This window comes from Zalophus californianus, chromosome 13 (genome assembly GCF_009762305.2).
Source record: "Zalophus californianus isolate mZalCal1 chromosome 13, mZalCal1.pri.v2, whole genome shotgun sequence".
NCBI classification, from domain to species: Eukaryota; Metazoa; Chordata; class Mammalia; order Carnivora; family Otariidae; genus Zalophus; species Zalophus californianus.
The window spans coordinates 20,808,231-20,823,520 of NC_045607.1; the positions used below are offsets into that span (position 1 = coordinate 20,808,231).

The following is a 15,290-nucleotide window of genomic DNA, read 5'->3' on the forward strand; positions in this document are numbered from 1 at the left end:
CCTCATGGGATGCTCTGCTCCTGATTTGCCTGTTCTCCTTCCTGGGACATGCCTTGGGACTATGGCTTGAAAAGTAAGAAAACCTTCATGCCTTTGAGATATCTGGAAAGGATCTAAGTCATGCCGCAATGTCAGGACCGACTTCAAGTTTCATGAGCAAGAGAGGATCCCAAAATCCAGAGATACACACACCTGTTTCCACCATTGGAACAATTTTCAACCTGCTGGACAGACTACAGTGCTACCTGCATAAGACCGTTCTGGATAATTTACTCTCCAGTTTTGATCACCAGCGGGAGCAGAAGGTGAAAGTAGGGGCGCCTGGGTGGCTCAGTCAGTTAAGCGTCTACCTTCAGCCCGGGTCCTGATCTCAGGGTCCTGGAATTGAGCCCCTCATCCAGCTCCCTGCTTGGTGGGGAGTCTGCTTCTCCCTCTCCCTCTGCACCGCCCCCGCTCCCGCTCGTGCTCTCTCTCCCTCAAATAAATAAAATCTAAAAAAGAGGAAGAAGAAGAAGAGGAAGATGGAGGAGGTAGAAAATCATCAGGTTTGTACATTTTTGGAATAGTCTAGAGGAACTTCCAAGAACTCAGTAGCTCTCTGAAGCAGAAGTAATACAGCCAGTGTGTTTTTGGAACTTGTCAGAGGGGAAAGTGAAATGTGCTTTTCTCTCATTGAACAAATCCCGGAGAAAAATCAGGAAATAAAGAGGAAAGTAGAACTTGTAATACTCTTTATTATCCTTTGCTAAGCATGAGAAGTCCATCTGCCCTTGTAGTTCTGCATCAACTCTAAAATACCAGCAGCCCAAATCCTGCTTATACACCTTCAGTTTCCACAAGAAAGTTTAGAGGAAAACATGGTTTGTATTTCTTAAACAACTTTATGATTTTGCATTTACCATTTGCTTTTGCAAATTTTCAGGGAGTATTTGCTATTTCCACAATTTGAAGTAGTTTTTTTATGGAGAACTTCCTTTGGTGTGCTCTTTTGTTATAGACTTCTGTCAGTTAAAGCGAAGTTAGCTGCTATAACAGATAAACACAAAATTATTTGTTTGAACAACATACAAACTTTCCTTTGCTTCCAATAACACCTAAATGATAGGCTTGATTATGTTGTGCCTTTTATTCCTGTGACTTACTCATTCCATAACTGGAACCTGTATCTCCCACTCCCCTGCACCCATTTTGTCCATCTGCCCATCTGAAAACCATGTTTGTTCCCTGTATTTATAGGTCTGATTCTGCTTTTTGTTTGTTTGTTTATTCATTTCTTTTTTTTAATATTCTACATATGAGTGAAATCATGTGGCATTTGTCTTTGTTTGTCTGACTTATTTCACTGAGCATTGAGTAGGTCCATCCACATCTCAGAGATGGCAAGATCGCATCTTTTATGACTGTGTAATATTCCATTATATACATATATATGCCACATCTTCCTTATGCATTTATCTATCAATGGACTGAATCTCAGAGAGCAAATCAGTCACTGGCCAAGACAGACATTCACCCCAGTGAGCAGAAGGCAGGTCCATGCATGTGTGATCTAATCAGAACTCCTTTTAATTTTCCTAGCAAAGCTCAAAAGAACTCTTTCCAGGCAGGATTTCTTTATATTTTTGTGACAAGGACAGTCTGTCTTCAGCTGCAGGTACAGAGGAAAACTGTAAGTTACTCAATCTCTCTGCACCTCACGTGGCTCATATGTGGAAACCAATAGTACATGGTCGTAAGTTTCAGTAGATTTAAAATCACATGACTTAGTACAATGTCTAATGTATAGTTTTCCAACTCAATAAAGACAAGCTGCTATTATGTATAAAGAACTAAACTATGAATAGATATGGAAATATATGAAGAGATAATATAATACAAAACAGCAGGCTCAGAAATGGCTAATAAAAATTTCAGCCCATTAAGAATCTAAGGGAATGCAAACTAAAATGAGATATCCTTTTTAAAGGTCAATAAAGCAAAGATTAAAAAGAATCTTGAGTGTAGGAGAAGGGTAAGATGAACTGTCATTCCTATCTGTCAAAACCTCCTAAAAGTCACCAAAATAGCCAAAATAATAGTAAATAATAGAAATATTTTTTTTTTTGACTCCCAGCCCTACTTCCACCTGCTGCTGAGCCATGACTGGGTGCTAGCAGGGGCAGGAAGAAAGATCCCAGCACCAGGCTGGGCAGATTGTTCTGTGTGAGGTTGGGTTGCTTGGAGCCCAGGAGTGGGAGCTGTGACCCATTTCCAGCCCAAGGTTTCAGAACCATAAGCATGTTCTTGAGCAGAAGGAAGTTGTAGAGTGGACTTACGGCTCACAGCGGCATGGGAAGCAGCAGGTTTGCAATATCTAGGAAGTTCTCAACACCCAGGTTTTGACTTTTACACTAACCCTTGGGTAGGATGATTACACAAGACACTTTCTAGCATTTCCCTTGAGATATCTTCCCCCCCTCCGCCCCCAATTTTCAAATCATCTGCATAAATAACTTCCTTTCTCTTTCAAGTCTTGTCTCCCATGGAACAGACCTCAGGCCCCTTAAGAAACTGGGGAGAACACCCAGGAAATAAGACCACAAAAAGAACCTTTGTCCTTGGCCAATTGGTCTTTGGCCAACTAAAAGCAGAATAACTCCGACCTGATATACCCTGCCTCAATTGGATGGAACAAAATAAACCTCTAATTTGAAAAACAAAACAAAGCAATAGCTACAAAAATTGAATGACATGGTAGTCAGTATAGGAGGTGTACCAACCCTCCGAGCACCGCCTCACAACTGGTTATAGAAATCAGACTTGCATTTCTATCAGGAGTCTGAATCTCTTTACCTACCAAGCATTTCTACTCCCCACTTGCTCTGGAATCTTATGTCTTTCAGGGTTTTGGTTTACTCTGTGTCTACAATATTGGGTCTCATTGTTGTTGCTATGATAGGAGCATTGCTTTCACTCACCCATGTCACATGAGCACCAGAAACAGAAAAAAAAAAAAAAAGCTTTGACCAGTTTTCCTTAAAGTGCAGTTTCATGGGAGTATCTGGGGTTGTAGTTTTCATAGGCTCTACATAGAGCATTGCCAAGCAGCAAAATGACTGTCTAATCTGTGCTAATATGACAGACAAAAAACTATCTTTGCCAAATGCCTCCTGTGTAGGATGTTCATTCCTGTTTGGGTATCATAGGACCATGTGAGATGAGTCCTCAGGAGACAGCGCCTTTGTCTTTTATATTCTACCAGCTAGGTGAGTGTAGTCGAAGTGTGGTCAGAACAGCAGTGTCAGCATTATTTGGGGATGTGTTAAAAATGCACACATTGAGGGGTGCCTGGGTGGCTCAGTTAGTTAAGCGTCTGCCTTAGGCTCAGGTCATGATCTCAGGTCCTGGGGTTGGGCTCCCTGCTCAGTGGGGAGTCTGCTTCTCCTTCTGTCCCTCCCCCTGCTCATTCTCTCCCTCTCTCTCAAATAAATAAATAAAATCTTTAAAAAAATGTTTTTTAAATGCACACATTGGGCTCCAGCCCACACCTACTGGGTCAGAGCACCACGGGTGGGACAATGCTCTGTATTTCAACAAACCCCCAGGTGACTCTGATGCATGTTCAAGTTTAAGAGGCAGTGAAGGAGGATATTCAGGTGGAGGCGAGGGAGGGACTTCAATTACAGCAGGTGCTAAGTATCCTGCATCAAAGCTCTATAGTGAGCCATGTTTGTTTTTCACTTGATTTCAACATAAAATAATTCTCGCAGGGTGCCGGGGTGACTTAGTTGGTTGAGTGGTTGAGGGTTGAGCGTCTGACTCTTGATCTCAGCTCAGGTCTTTTTTTTTTCCTCTCTCTTTTGGGTCAGCTCAGGTCTCGATCTTAGGGTCCTAAGTTCAAACCCTGCTTTGGGCTCCATGCCAGGCGTGGAGTCTACTTTAAAAAGAATTATAATTCCTGCATGTGTATGCTAACACTGGATTTGGAAAAAACAGCCAGTTTTCTTACTTGAACATATTTATCTTCACCAGGCTCTAAATTCAAAAATTAAATCCAAAGAGAGAAACTGAAGCACTCCCCATCATTCTTCTTGTTGAAACATTATTAATGTCGGCATAGTTTTCTTATTTTTTACGTAATCTTTTGTGACGGCAAATGATAATAGCCCTGTAATAATTTTTAAATGTAAATAATTTAAAAAATTGTGTTCAGATTTCTTTCAAAAATTTATTATTGTATATTTTATAATATGCACAGTATTTTACAACTGCAGTACATATGCATATAATCATGTAATTAAAAATAAATATGTTGGGGCACCTGGGTGGCTCAGTCAGTTAAGTGTCCAACTCTTGACCTCAGCTTAGTTCTCGATCTCATGGTTGTGGGTTCAAGCCCTGTGTTGGTAAAGGTATGAATCACCACCATCACCACCCCTACTTGCCTTTCCCATCTACCCTCAGACCACGACCAGATCCAGGAATAGGAGACCCTTAGCAGGAGAGGAGCAAAGAGGAAGGGTAGGACTGGGGACCTTGCACCTTAGGGAGAAGGGCCCCTTGCCCAGGACAGCAGACACCCACAGAATCTGGGGAAGAACGTGTCCCATGACCTGTCACAATCTCCACAAGTAGCATATTCAAAATACAGTGAGAGCATCTGTTTTCACCACTGGAAAGCAGGAGAGGGGCCAGAAGGTGCAGGTCACAGAGCCAGGAGTGTGTCCAGCTCTGGCAGAGCCCAGACCCACCAGAAATCAGAAGTGGTTCTAGGACAAGCGGGATGTTCATACTGTGAAGAACAACTCAGTCCACGATCAGCTCTACATCACAAAACTGGTTGTTTGTGCAGCGGATGCAGTGGGAAAAGTCCACCCAAGGGTGTGCTCACAGCACCAAAATACACAAAGTCCGTGTAATTACCAGGCTTGTTCCTTCCTTAGACGGGGACAGGGCCTGAAATCCCCATTCTGCCCAAGCACGAATTCTGGAGGTTGGAAGCCCTAAATGGCAAGGGGAAGGTGCAAGAGAGAGTCCAGACGTCAGGAACAGGGGGTCCCAGGATCATCACCTGTGTTTGAGGCAACTACCTCCTGCTCCCCAGGGGTCTCCTGCCTCCCAGAGAAGCATCTCTGTGCCCAGGCCCGGGAATCAGCAGAAAGGCATGGGGATACAAAGCCCCGTTTGCCAGCGCTTCTACCCAAGGACAAAATAAAAACAAGATAGGGGTTTCCTTCAGCTTCTTCATCTTCTGAAAAGAGGGAAGGACAAAAAGGACCCGATCCAAACCAAGACTCGACAGGCTGGGTGCAGAGCCCCACACCACTAGCCATCAGAGCTGTCCCTGGGGGCAATGGGTCAAAGACAGCAGAGCCTAGGCCACCCTCGCTTTGCCCGCTGGGTTTGGGAATGTTTTCATCAGCCGCCTGAAATCATCCCCCCACCCACATCCACCCCAAGGTGGAATCTCTAGAAACAATGTCTGCATACATGTAACAAACCCTGTTGCCCTCATGTTAGCAGTCCTCTGAAGCACCTGTTTATCATTAGTGAGGATTTTTAGCAGTATTTCTTTCTTCTAAGGGCCAGGTGCTCCATATTGTCTGGGCCAGTTTGGGAGTATTCAGGGTGTCCCAGGACTGGGGGCTCAGGGCATGGAAGTGTCCCGTCCAGATCCTCCTGAGGGCTCATGTAGGCTGCTCACATGACGGGGCCTGAGTTGGTGGGGGGGGGGGGGTAGTAGACTTCTTCCACCACTCCATTTTGAGGCTTTTCATTGCTCCTGCTCAGAGGTGCAATGACTTAAATTTTTCATTTTTGTTCTTGAAACCAAGAACAAATTTCTATACATTTCCATAGGAACAAATGAAAATACTACCTGATCTTCAGAAGCTTCTCTTTGTGAGAAGTTTAAGACTCCACCCAAAGCCATAGGTAAACCAGACTTTGTGCTACTCCCCCACCATCTTTGACTTCAGAGAGCGGTGAAGGAGTGTGTGCGCCCAGATTGCAGAGGGCGGACACAACCAGATATCCCCCCTCAGCTGTCAAGATGGGTAAGAGAAAACCTTACACTGGAATCAGTTTTGTAAAAACTGTAAGGATCAGTGTGTGGATTGTATAATGCGACACGTTATACATATTAAGACATTATCTTAGTGAGTAAAAAAATTGTAGTATCAAAGAAATGCCTGGAAATTGTCTCCACTTTTGAGACCTTCTATTATTTCCTTTGCTATCAGCTGACCTTACCGAATATACAGTTTTAGGTACCCCAGTTTCTAACTCTGTCTCCTGTATTAGCCTGTATTTTGACTCTTGACTATGTAGAACTTCTTACGACAGTCTCTAGGAAATGTCCTACGAACTGATCTTGTGTGGGGCTGTACCAGGAAAGGAAAGAGAACTGTGTGGTCCTACATATCAGTGCTTTCTCATTCATTCAATACTTCAGTACCCAATGAGTCCTTACTGCGCATCTAATCGTACACCAGGAACTATGATAGGCATTGTGGATGCAATGATGAGAAAAAACTTAAACACAGCTCCTACCTTCAGGGAGCTGAGGACCAGGGGAGGAGACCACTATTCTTCCAATAAGCACACGATGAAAATGTAAAATGATAGCTATGAAAAGTGCTTCTAGGAAATACACAGAGTGCCAGCAGAGCTCGTAATCTAGTCTCAGCAATTTTGAACCTTTCCGTGATAGCTAAAGATGAATAAGAGTGGACTCAGACAGCATTTCAGCTCGAAGGAATGGCATGAGCAAAGGCCAGGGCACCTCCCAGCCCTCACCCTCACCCCGAAGAACATGGAACCTTCCTGATCTCCTCTGAGAGCCCCTCCCCCCTCCCGGGTCTTCCTAGATCTCTGCTCCTCCATCCTTTTACTAGGGGCCTCACCCTTCTCCTTTCTCTTCAAGGGACAGGGTTCCCTTGCAGGGAATGCCTCCATATTTTCTGTGTCAAGGACCTCGACTCTCAAAGTTCTCATCGCCTGGGCTCTTGCCCTGTCGCCCATCCCACATCACCCATGTACATCACTCTCTTTTACTCAGAGTAAGAGGTGGAGGAAGAGTCCAGGAGTGGTGTGCCACGCAGGTAGGAAACTTTATGGATATGCAGGTAGATGAAGCATGTGACATGTAAATATGTCCAAAGCAATTGCTTCAAAGAAGAGTTGATGTTGGGGGGTGTAAGGATTGCAAAGTGGCAAGCTATAAATATCCTATGTCTTGACTGGGATGCTGGTTATATGGGTGTGTGATACATCTGTGAACGTTTTAGTGATGTGTGCACTGACAACACTGGGCATTCTACGGTTACAAATAAAATCTCTTTAATGTTCGTACAATGAAGCCCTGAAATAGGAAAACCAAAGATGAATGAAAGATTCAAGAGACGAACAGAATACACAATCACAGTAGCAAAGGTTTGAAGTAATAATAAATTTATTGCAACATATGTAAACGTGGTAATCCATAAGGAAGGGAACACGTGGTGTTCACTTCAGCATCGGACACCCTGCGAATCCCCTCACATCTCCAGTTGCTCCTTTGTCCTAATAGAAGCCCTGCTAAAGGTCAGCTTCCAAGCGTTGGTCCTGAAGAAACCCAATCTCCAGCAGCGACCCCCCCAACCCGGCGCGCGGGACAAGTGTATTTTAGTTTTCAACTAAAACAGGAAAACACATAGGGACGAGAGGGCACAAATCCCGTCACTCCTGCGATCCGAGGCCACCAGTGTTGGTGCAAAGAACCAACCTTGTCTTTTGTCGGACATGCATCCTCTATGGCCACTACTTGGTTCTGCCCTTGTGGCAGGACTGCCACCCCAGATCCCACCTACGGGGAGTGGTTGATGCTGCAAATTAATGTTCCAATGAAATTAGTGTTACAAAACAGCAGAGGCACACATTCAGCCCCAGGGCCCTAAGTGCTGACCTCTGCTCACCACATGTCACGTTTTGAAGTTGTGGATTCATACCTTTACCAACATTTTGCTGATTCGGGCATAGGGGGCGCACCATGCTGACACACGAATGAACATATGGAACTGTTAAAACAAAGACGAAGGAAGCAAGCAGAAGCAAACAACAGAAGATTGTACCTTCCTTAAAGTCAACATGCAGCACAGAACCGACTGGGTCTGCAAACTGCTGCAGGAAGACAGCTCAGAAACCAGCCCCTGAAGAGCTTAAGGACCAAGAGCCCACAGAAGGCCCGGTGTAATCCCCTGACTTCCCCTGCCTTGGGTGTGGTCCCGTGCTGGTTGGGTAGGAGGAGGGGGCTGGGTGGCCCGGGGAACATAAAAAGGGCCTGCCTTCTGCCCGCCTGGTCAGTGGCCTTTCCGGTCCTCAGGTGTCTGATGGTCCTCAGGCGTCCAGACGTGTGGCTGAAATGAAAGCGGCTACCAGCAGCAAGAGGCCTGGCCAGGAGCCCCCTGGGAGCCGAGGTTGCTCCCACAGAAATGACAAAGGGATGCGCTCCAAGGCAGACCTGTCCTTTGCAGAGAAAGGAGCAGATCCAGGTTCCTGTGAAAGCCAGAGGAACGATGGCATCCTGGAGAATGCAGAGGGCTCACAGAGCACAGGAGGTAGGGGTCCAGCTTCTCTTCTGGGGAAAGGGGTTTGGCATGATGGTTGTGAGGGTTTGGGAGACACAAGAGATTGGACTGGGCTGGGCAAAGCAGCAGGCCCCCTGTTAACCTTAAAAATAAAAGTCAGTCATTTTACCAGCAAAATGAGTTTCTTGGGGAATAGCAGGGCGTTGTAGTCCAGGACCTGTAAGCTCTGGCAGATCCATAGGCCAGTCCAACAAACAGAGGAGAGGAATGTTATTTGATGGAGAAGAAGGAGGAAGTTGGGTGGGCCTGTTTTGAAGGAAAGTTCATGGGAGGAAGGTTGGGTTCAAGGTGATGAGGGTTTCTCATGGGCTGAGTTGCTGGCCTAAGCCATTTCTTGTAGGAAAGGCAACGTTCATCTTTTTCTCCTGGTTTGTATTTGATGATTCTTCCTGATCGGCCTCCAGTGCTGTGCTGTGAGAACGACCCCTTCTGGCCTCCGAACCCCATTTTATTTTATTATAATTTTTTTATTTTTACTTTTATTTCTTTGAGAGAGAGAACGCACACACAGCACACAGGTGCTCCAAAACAGGCTCGTGAAGGAGGAGGGAGGGGCAGAGAGGGAGAGAGAGAGAGAACCTTAAGCAGGCTCGACACTCAGCGAGGAACCGTTCCTGACCCCATTTTAAACGAGTTTTCCCCTTACTAATTTTCATACCCGGGAAGATTTGACCCTCCCACTGCTGAAAGTGGTGAGGGAAACCCAAGGCGAAGGTCAGTTTCCTTGTGGTCAAGGGCTCTGCCAGCTGAGCCATCCTTGGGGTCTGGACTGGAGGGTAGGGTTGCTGGAGCATGTGTGCCAGGCAGCTCAGGCACACAGCCAGTAACAGAAAAGCCTGGGCCCTGGAGAGCTTGCCGTTGGCAGCTGGAGGAATCCGGCCTTTGGGGCTGGGGGCCGTTAGGGACCAGGGTCAGACTTGGAACCTCCTCTAGTCCACTGGACTCCAGATTTCAGAGATAGGTCACAGATCACTCACCCCTCTCCTGTCCACCCACAGCGATCACCAGGCAGAGCCAGGTGGCCAAGCGCTCCAGGCACAAGCGATGGAGAAGCCCCGGTGGCTCCCTTGACAATCGCCACAAAGAAAATGGACAGTGGGAGGAGAAAGGCTGGGGAGGACCATCTCCAGCCCAAGGGAGAAGAGAGGACCAGCCTGACTGCGCTAGAGAAGGACGTCCTGGCAGAAGAGGTGGGTGTCTGGGCTGGGCCTCTGCAGGGGTGGGGATGGAGCTTGTGTGTGTGTGTGTGCGCGCGCGCGCGCGCGTGTGCGTGTGCGTGTGTGTGTGTGTGTGTGTGTGTGTTGGATGGGAGGGGGACGGGGCAAACCAGGCACCCCGGGGGAGGAGACAGACACAGCCACTGGCCAGATGCTCCCAAAGCACTATGGGGCTGAGAGGAAGGCTTGCAAGACTGGGCACCGGTTCCCACCAGATCCTGGAAGGGGCCACCAGAGCGGGGCGTGCCGGGTCGTAGTGGGTGCGGTGGTCATGGAGGTGGGACAGTCCAGCCCCGGAAGGGGCGGTGGCGACCTTGGCAAAGGATCGCCCCCTGGGCCTTGGGCACTCACCGAAAGCCCTCTCCTTCTCTCTCCCGCGCAGGTGCTGCCCACTCTCCGAGGCGCCTCAAGGACAGAAGGATCCCCCGGCCCAGATCGCCAGTGAGGACCACCGGCCCAGGACGCCGCCCCGACAGCCGCGAGGCCCGTCCCGCCTCCCCAAAGCGCCGCCGCCTCCACCTGGGGCCAGACGCGCGCGATCCGCTGGCGGCCGTCACCACCAGGCTCTGGCACCGGGTGGGCGCGCTGAAGGTGGCCCTGGAGGAGCTGCGGGCTCCGGGGGGCGCCTTCCTGCCTGTGCCCACCCGCTGCACGCAGCCCTCGGCCTCGCAGCGCGCCTGGCTCTCCTGGCAGCTGGCGCACGCGGGTGCGACCCTGCACTGGGCTGCCGCCCGGCTCCACACCCCACTCGCCGCGCAGCCCTTGGCCTTAGGGGCGCACGGCGCGCTCGCCTCCCCGCTGGTCCGCTCTGCCCGGAGCCGCTCCGATCGGCGCGCCCCACTCCGGGGCAGGCGTCCGAGGCCGCACGGTGCGCACCGCCGCGACCAGCTCGCGACCAGCTCCCGTTCAGCCGGGCCCAGACCCGCCGGTCCGCGAAACGGTTTTCGGTCGGACCACAGCTCCACTGCCACGCGGTCCCCAGCTCAGGGACACGGGCCAGTTTTCCGGAAGACAGCCCGCGAAGATGAGCCTGCAGAGCAAAACCCTTCTGTGCCTCTGGTGGCCTCGGATCGCAGGAGTGACGGGATTTGTGCCCTCTCGTCCCTATGTGTTTTTCCGTTTTAGTTGAAAACTAAAATACACTTGACCCGCGCGCCGGGTTTTGGGGGGGGGGCGCTGCTGGAGATTGGGTTTCTTCAGGACCAACGCTTGGAAGCTGACCTTTAGCAGGGCTTCTATTAGGACAAAGGAGCAACTGGAGATGTGAGGGGATTCGCAGGGTGTCCGATGCTGAAGTGAACACCACGCGTTCCCTTCCTTATGGATTACCACGTTTACATATGTTGCAATAAATTTATTATTACTTCAAACCTTTGCTACTGTGATTGTGTATTCTGTTCGTCTCTTGAATCTTTCATTCATCTTTGGTTTTCCTATTTCAGGGCTTCATTGTACGAACATTAAAGAGATTTTATTTGTAACCGTAGAATGCCCAGTGTTGTCAGTGCACACATCACTAAAACGTTCACAGATGTATCACACACCCATATAACCAGCATCCCAGTCAAGACATAGGATATTTATAGCTTGCCACTTTGCAATCCTTACACCCCCCAACATCAACTCTTCTTTGAAGCAATTGCTTTGGACATATTTACATGTCACATGCTTCATCTACCTGCATATCCATAAAGTTTCCTACCTGCGTGGCACACCACTCCTGGACTCTTCCTCCACCTCTTACTCTGAGTAAAAGAGAGTGATGTACATGGGTGATGTGGGATGGGCGACAGGGCAAGAGCCCAGGCGATGAGAACTTTGAGAGTCGAGGTCCTTGACACAGAAAATATGGAGGCATTCCCTGCAAGGGAACCCTGTCCCTTGAAGAGAAAGGAGAAGGGTGAGGCCCCTAGTAAAAGGATGGAGGAGCAGAGATCTAGGAAGACCCGGGGGGGGGGGGGGAGGGGCTCTCAGAGGAGATCGGGAAGGTTCCATGTTCTTCGGGGTGAGGGTGAGGGCTGGGAGGTGCCCTGGCCTTTGCTCATGCCATTCCTTCGAGCTGAAATGCTGTCTGAGTCCACTCTTATTCATCTTTAGCTATCACAGAAAGGTTCAAAATTGCTGAGACTAGATTACGAGCTCTGCTGGCACTCTGTGTATTTCCTAGAAGCACTTTTCATAGCTATCATTTTACATTTTCATCGTGTGCTTATTGGAAGAATAGTGGTCTCCTCCCCTGGTCCTCAGCTCCCTGAAGGTAGGAGCTGTGTTTAAGTTTTTTCTCATCATTGCATCCACAATGCCTATCATAGTTCCTGGTGTACGATTAGATGCGCAGTAAGGACTCATTGGGTACTGAAGTATTGAATGAATGAGAAAGCACTGATATGTAGGACCACACAGTTCTCTTTCCTTTCCTGGTACAGCCCCACACAAGATCAGTTCGTAGGACATTTCCTAGAGACTGTCGTAAGAAGTTCTACATAGTCAAGAGTCAAAATACAGGCTAATACAGGAGACAGAGTTAGAAACTGGGGTACCTAAAACTGTATATTCGGTAAGGTCAGCTGATAGCAAAGGAAATAATAGAGTTGATCCAAAGCAGAGACAATTTTCTAGGGATTTCTTTGATATTACAAGTTTTTTACTCATCTGAGAATGTCTTAACATATACAAAAATTCACATGTAAATATATTACCAACACATTGATCCTTAAAGTTTTTACAGAATTAATTCAAGTATAAGATTTTGTCTTTTCCAGTTAATCTGAAGGAGGAAACTGACTGACTGCAATGTGCAGAAATGATGGAACTATAAGTTGAAAAGTTTCTGGTAACCATCCCTTCCTCACCAACTGACTTTTTTTTTAAGTTTATTTATTTAAGCAATCTCTACAACGTGGGGCTTGAACTCACAATCCTGGAATTAAGAGCCCCATGCTCTACAGACTGAGCCAGTCTGGCACCCCTGACCTACCAACTTTATTCCCTCATTTTCTCTTGGCAGGTCTCTCCTCCTTGCTCCCATCCCCCCTCTTCAGTGCAGGAATATCCTCAACCTACTTCTCCTATGCTTTTCCAGTTCTTTCTCTCCATTCTGTGCTTCCCAAACGGTATCTGAGGATGACTGGTCAATACTAGAATCAAGGTGTCTTGGAGAACTGTTACAATTAGTACGGCATTCTTGTTCATAGATGTGGTGGGAGTTGTTTCCATTTGTGAGGGAATACTATGTTAAAGAAAAGCCTGGAGACACTGGCCTGCCTCTTTTCTTTCTGAGCTAGCTGTCAGCAGATAGAGAGCAGACAGCTATTTTCTTTCACGTAAATATTGGACCTTTAGGACTGTAATATCAGGGTCAATTAAGTCAGGACTATATTTGAGGAGCATGGGAAGCAACTGCTCCCACCTAGAAGATGAGGGTGGAAGAATGCTCGGTCTGGAACTCAGGGAAGAGGGCTGTGTCCCCAGAAGACAAAGAGAGATCTCAATCAAGCAATTAGCCTTCAATTTTCACTGAGTCCTTAGTTTTCCATTGCTGCATAAGAAATTATCACTAACTTTACTGGATTAAAACAACACAAATTTATTATCTCAGAATTTCAGTAGGTCATGATTCTGACCGTGGCATGGCTGGATTCCCTGCTCAGGGTCACACGAAGCTGAAATCAAGGTATTGGCTGGGTTGTGTACTAATCTAGAGGCTCCACTAGAGAAAGGTATGCTTCCAAGCTCCCTCAGATTGTTGGCAGAAATCATTTCCTTGCTGTTGAGGACTGAGCTCCCAGAGGCTGATTTCAGGTGCTTGCCACGTGGCCCCTCCACAGGTCTGTTCATATTGTAATTTCTTTTTTTTTTTTTGAAAGATTTTATTTATTTATTGGAGAGAGAGAGAGAGAATGAGAAACAGAGAGCATGAGAGGGAGGAGGGTCAGAGGGAGAAGCACACTCCCTGCTGAGCAGGGAACCTAATGCAGGACTCGATCCCAGGACTCCAGGATCATGACCTGAGCTGAAAGTAGTCGCCCAACCAACTGAGCCACCCAGGCGCCCCTCTTCTTTCTTTTTTAAAGATTATTCTATTTGAAAGAGAGAGAGCATGAGCAGGGGTGGGAGGCAGAGGAAAAGGGCCAATCCCAGGGCCCTGAGATCATGACCTGAGCCAAAGGTAGCCGCTTAACCGACTGAGCCATCCAGGCGCCCTCATATTTGTAATTTCTGACTTCAGGAAAGGTCCAGCCTCTTCTAAGGGCTCACCTGATTAGGTCAGGTCCACCCAGGATAATCTCCACTTTTATGAACTCAAACAATTGATTTGGGATCTTATCATGGGAATGATATCACAGGTTCCTGAAAGAGAGGGGAATATCATAATGGTGTAACACAGGGCGTGGGGGGGCTGGGCAGAAATCATGGGGGCCATATTAGCATTCTGCTTGTCATAATATTTACAGCATACTTTGCTAGGCTCTAGAATTGATGTCACAAGACTAGGGAAAGCATTGTTGGGATAGTTTGAGAATAAATGAGAAGTGTACCACTGTGATTTGTGCAACAGCAAAAAATAATTGTTAGGAAAAATTTTCAATAATAGGATGGGGAGACTAGGCAGAAAACTGTCTTGAAATTAGGTGGTCTAGGGAGTCTTGAGCTCAGTGAAGATATACTGAGAATTGTATTCAGACTGAAGACTGAGAGGACAAAGGCCGCAGATGCAGCCGCTGCTGACTGAGGGATACCTAGTCCTTTTATTCATCTAAGTGGAAGGTGCGAAACAGGGTTTGTTTGACTCTGGAAAAAGGAACAGCATATTTAGAATAACTTCACAAGCCTACTGCCCCATTGTAAATTCCAGCAGGGCGAACACAGGCTGGGTCTATGTGGGTCTCCACTCTTTCCCCGTTATCTAGCACAGCGCAGCAACCTAGTCTGCACACAGTAAAAGCTCAACATATAATTGTTAAATGAACGGCGTCAATACACCAAACAGCTCATTGAGAAATAATTTCTGCTCCAATTGTTTGATTATTGGGTTCCGTTTGATCTCCATTAGACGTGGGTTTTCACGGAGGAGTGATGTGTTCATGGAACCTGCTGCTTCCTTTTTTTCTCATTGTTCTTATATCGTACATGTAAAGACATATATTTGAGCGATTAGTGCTCTTTCCCTATAAAACAGTGGTGTCTCCGTGATCGGGCTTTTTCTCTTTCCTCCCTCGAGCTCTCTTATTATCCTGGCTGTCTGGAGTCCTCGCTGGGCTTCACGCTTGCGGGTTTCCCGGCGGCAGGCTGCAGTGACCAATTCGGAAAGGCAACTCCAAATTCTGCCTTCGCGTGGCCGAGCCTCTGGGCGTCGGACACCGTGAGGCACCGTGCAGTGAGGAACTGAGCACGCTTTCTGCCGGCTCGCAGCTCACCTCTCAGGACTCTCTCTCCACCGAGCCCCCGGGCCACCCCCCTGCGCGCC

General features: G+C 47.6%; 1 protein-coding gene across 1 annotated transcript; it reads left to right on the forward strand.

Moving 5' to 3' along the window:
* Nucleotides 1-811: 811 nt before the first annotated feature.
* Nucleotides 812-10,948, forward strand: LOC113934163 (serine/arginine repetitive matrix protein 1-like). Its single transcript, XM_027614677.1, has 4 exons — nucleotides 812-860; nucleotides 8,342-8,576; nucleotides 9,605-9,796; nucleotides 10,206-10,948. The coding sequence occupies exons 1-4, from the start codon at nucleotides 858-860 to the stop codon at nucleotides 10,946-10,948; spliced, it is 1,173 nt and encodes a 390-aa protein (XP_027470478.1). The 5' UTR covers nucleotides 812-857.
* Nucleotides 10,949-15,290: the final 4,342 nt, after the last annotated feature.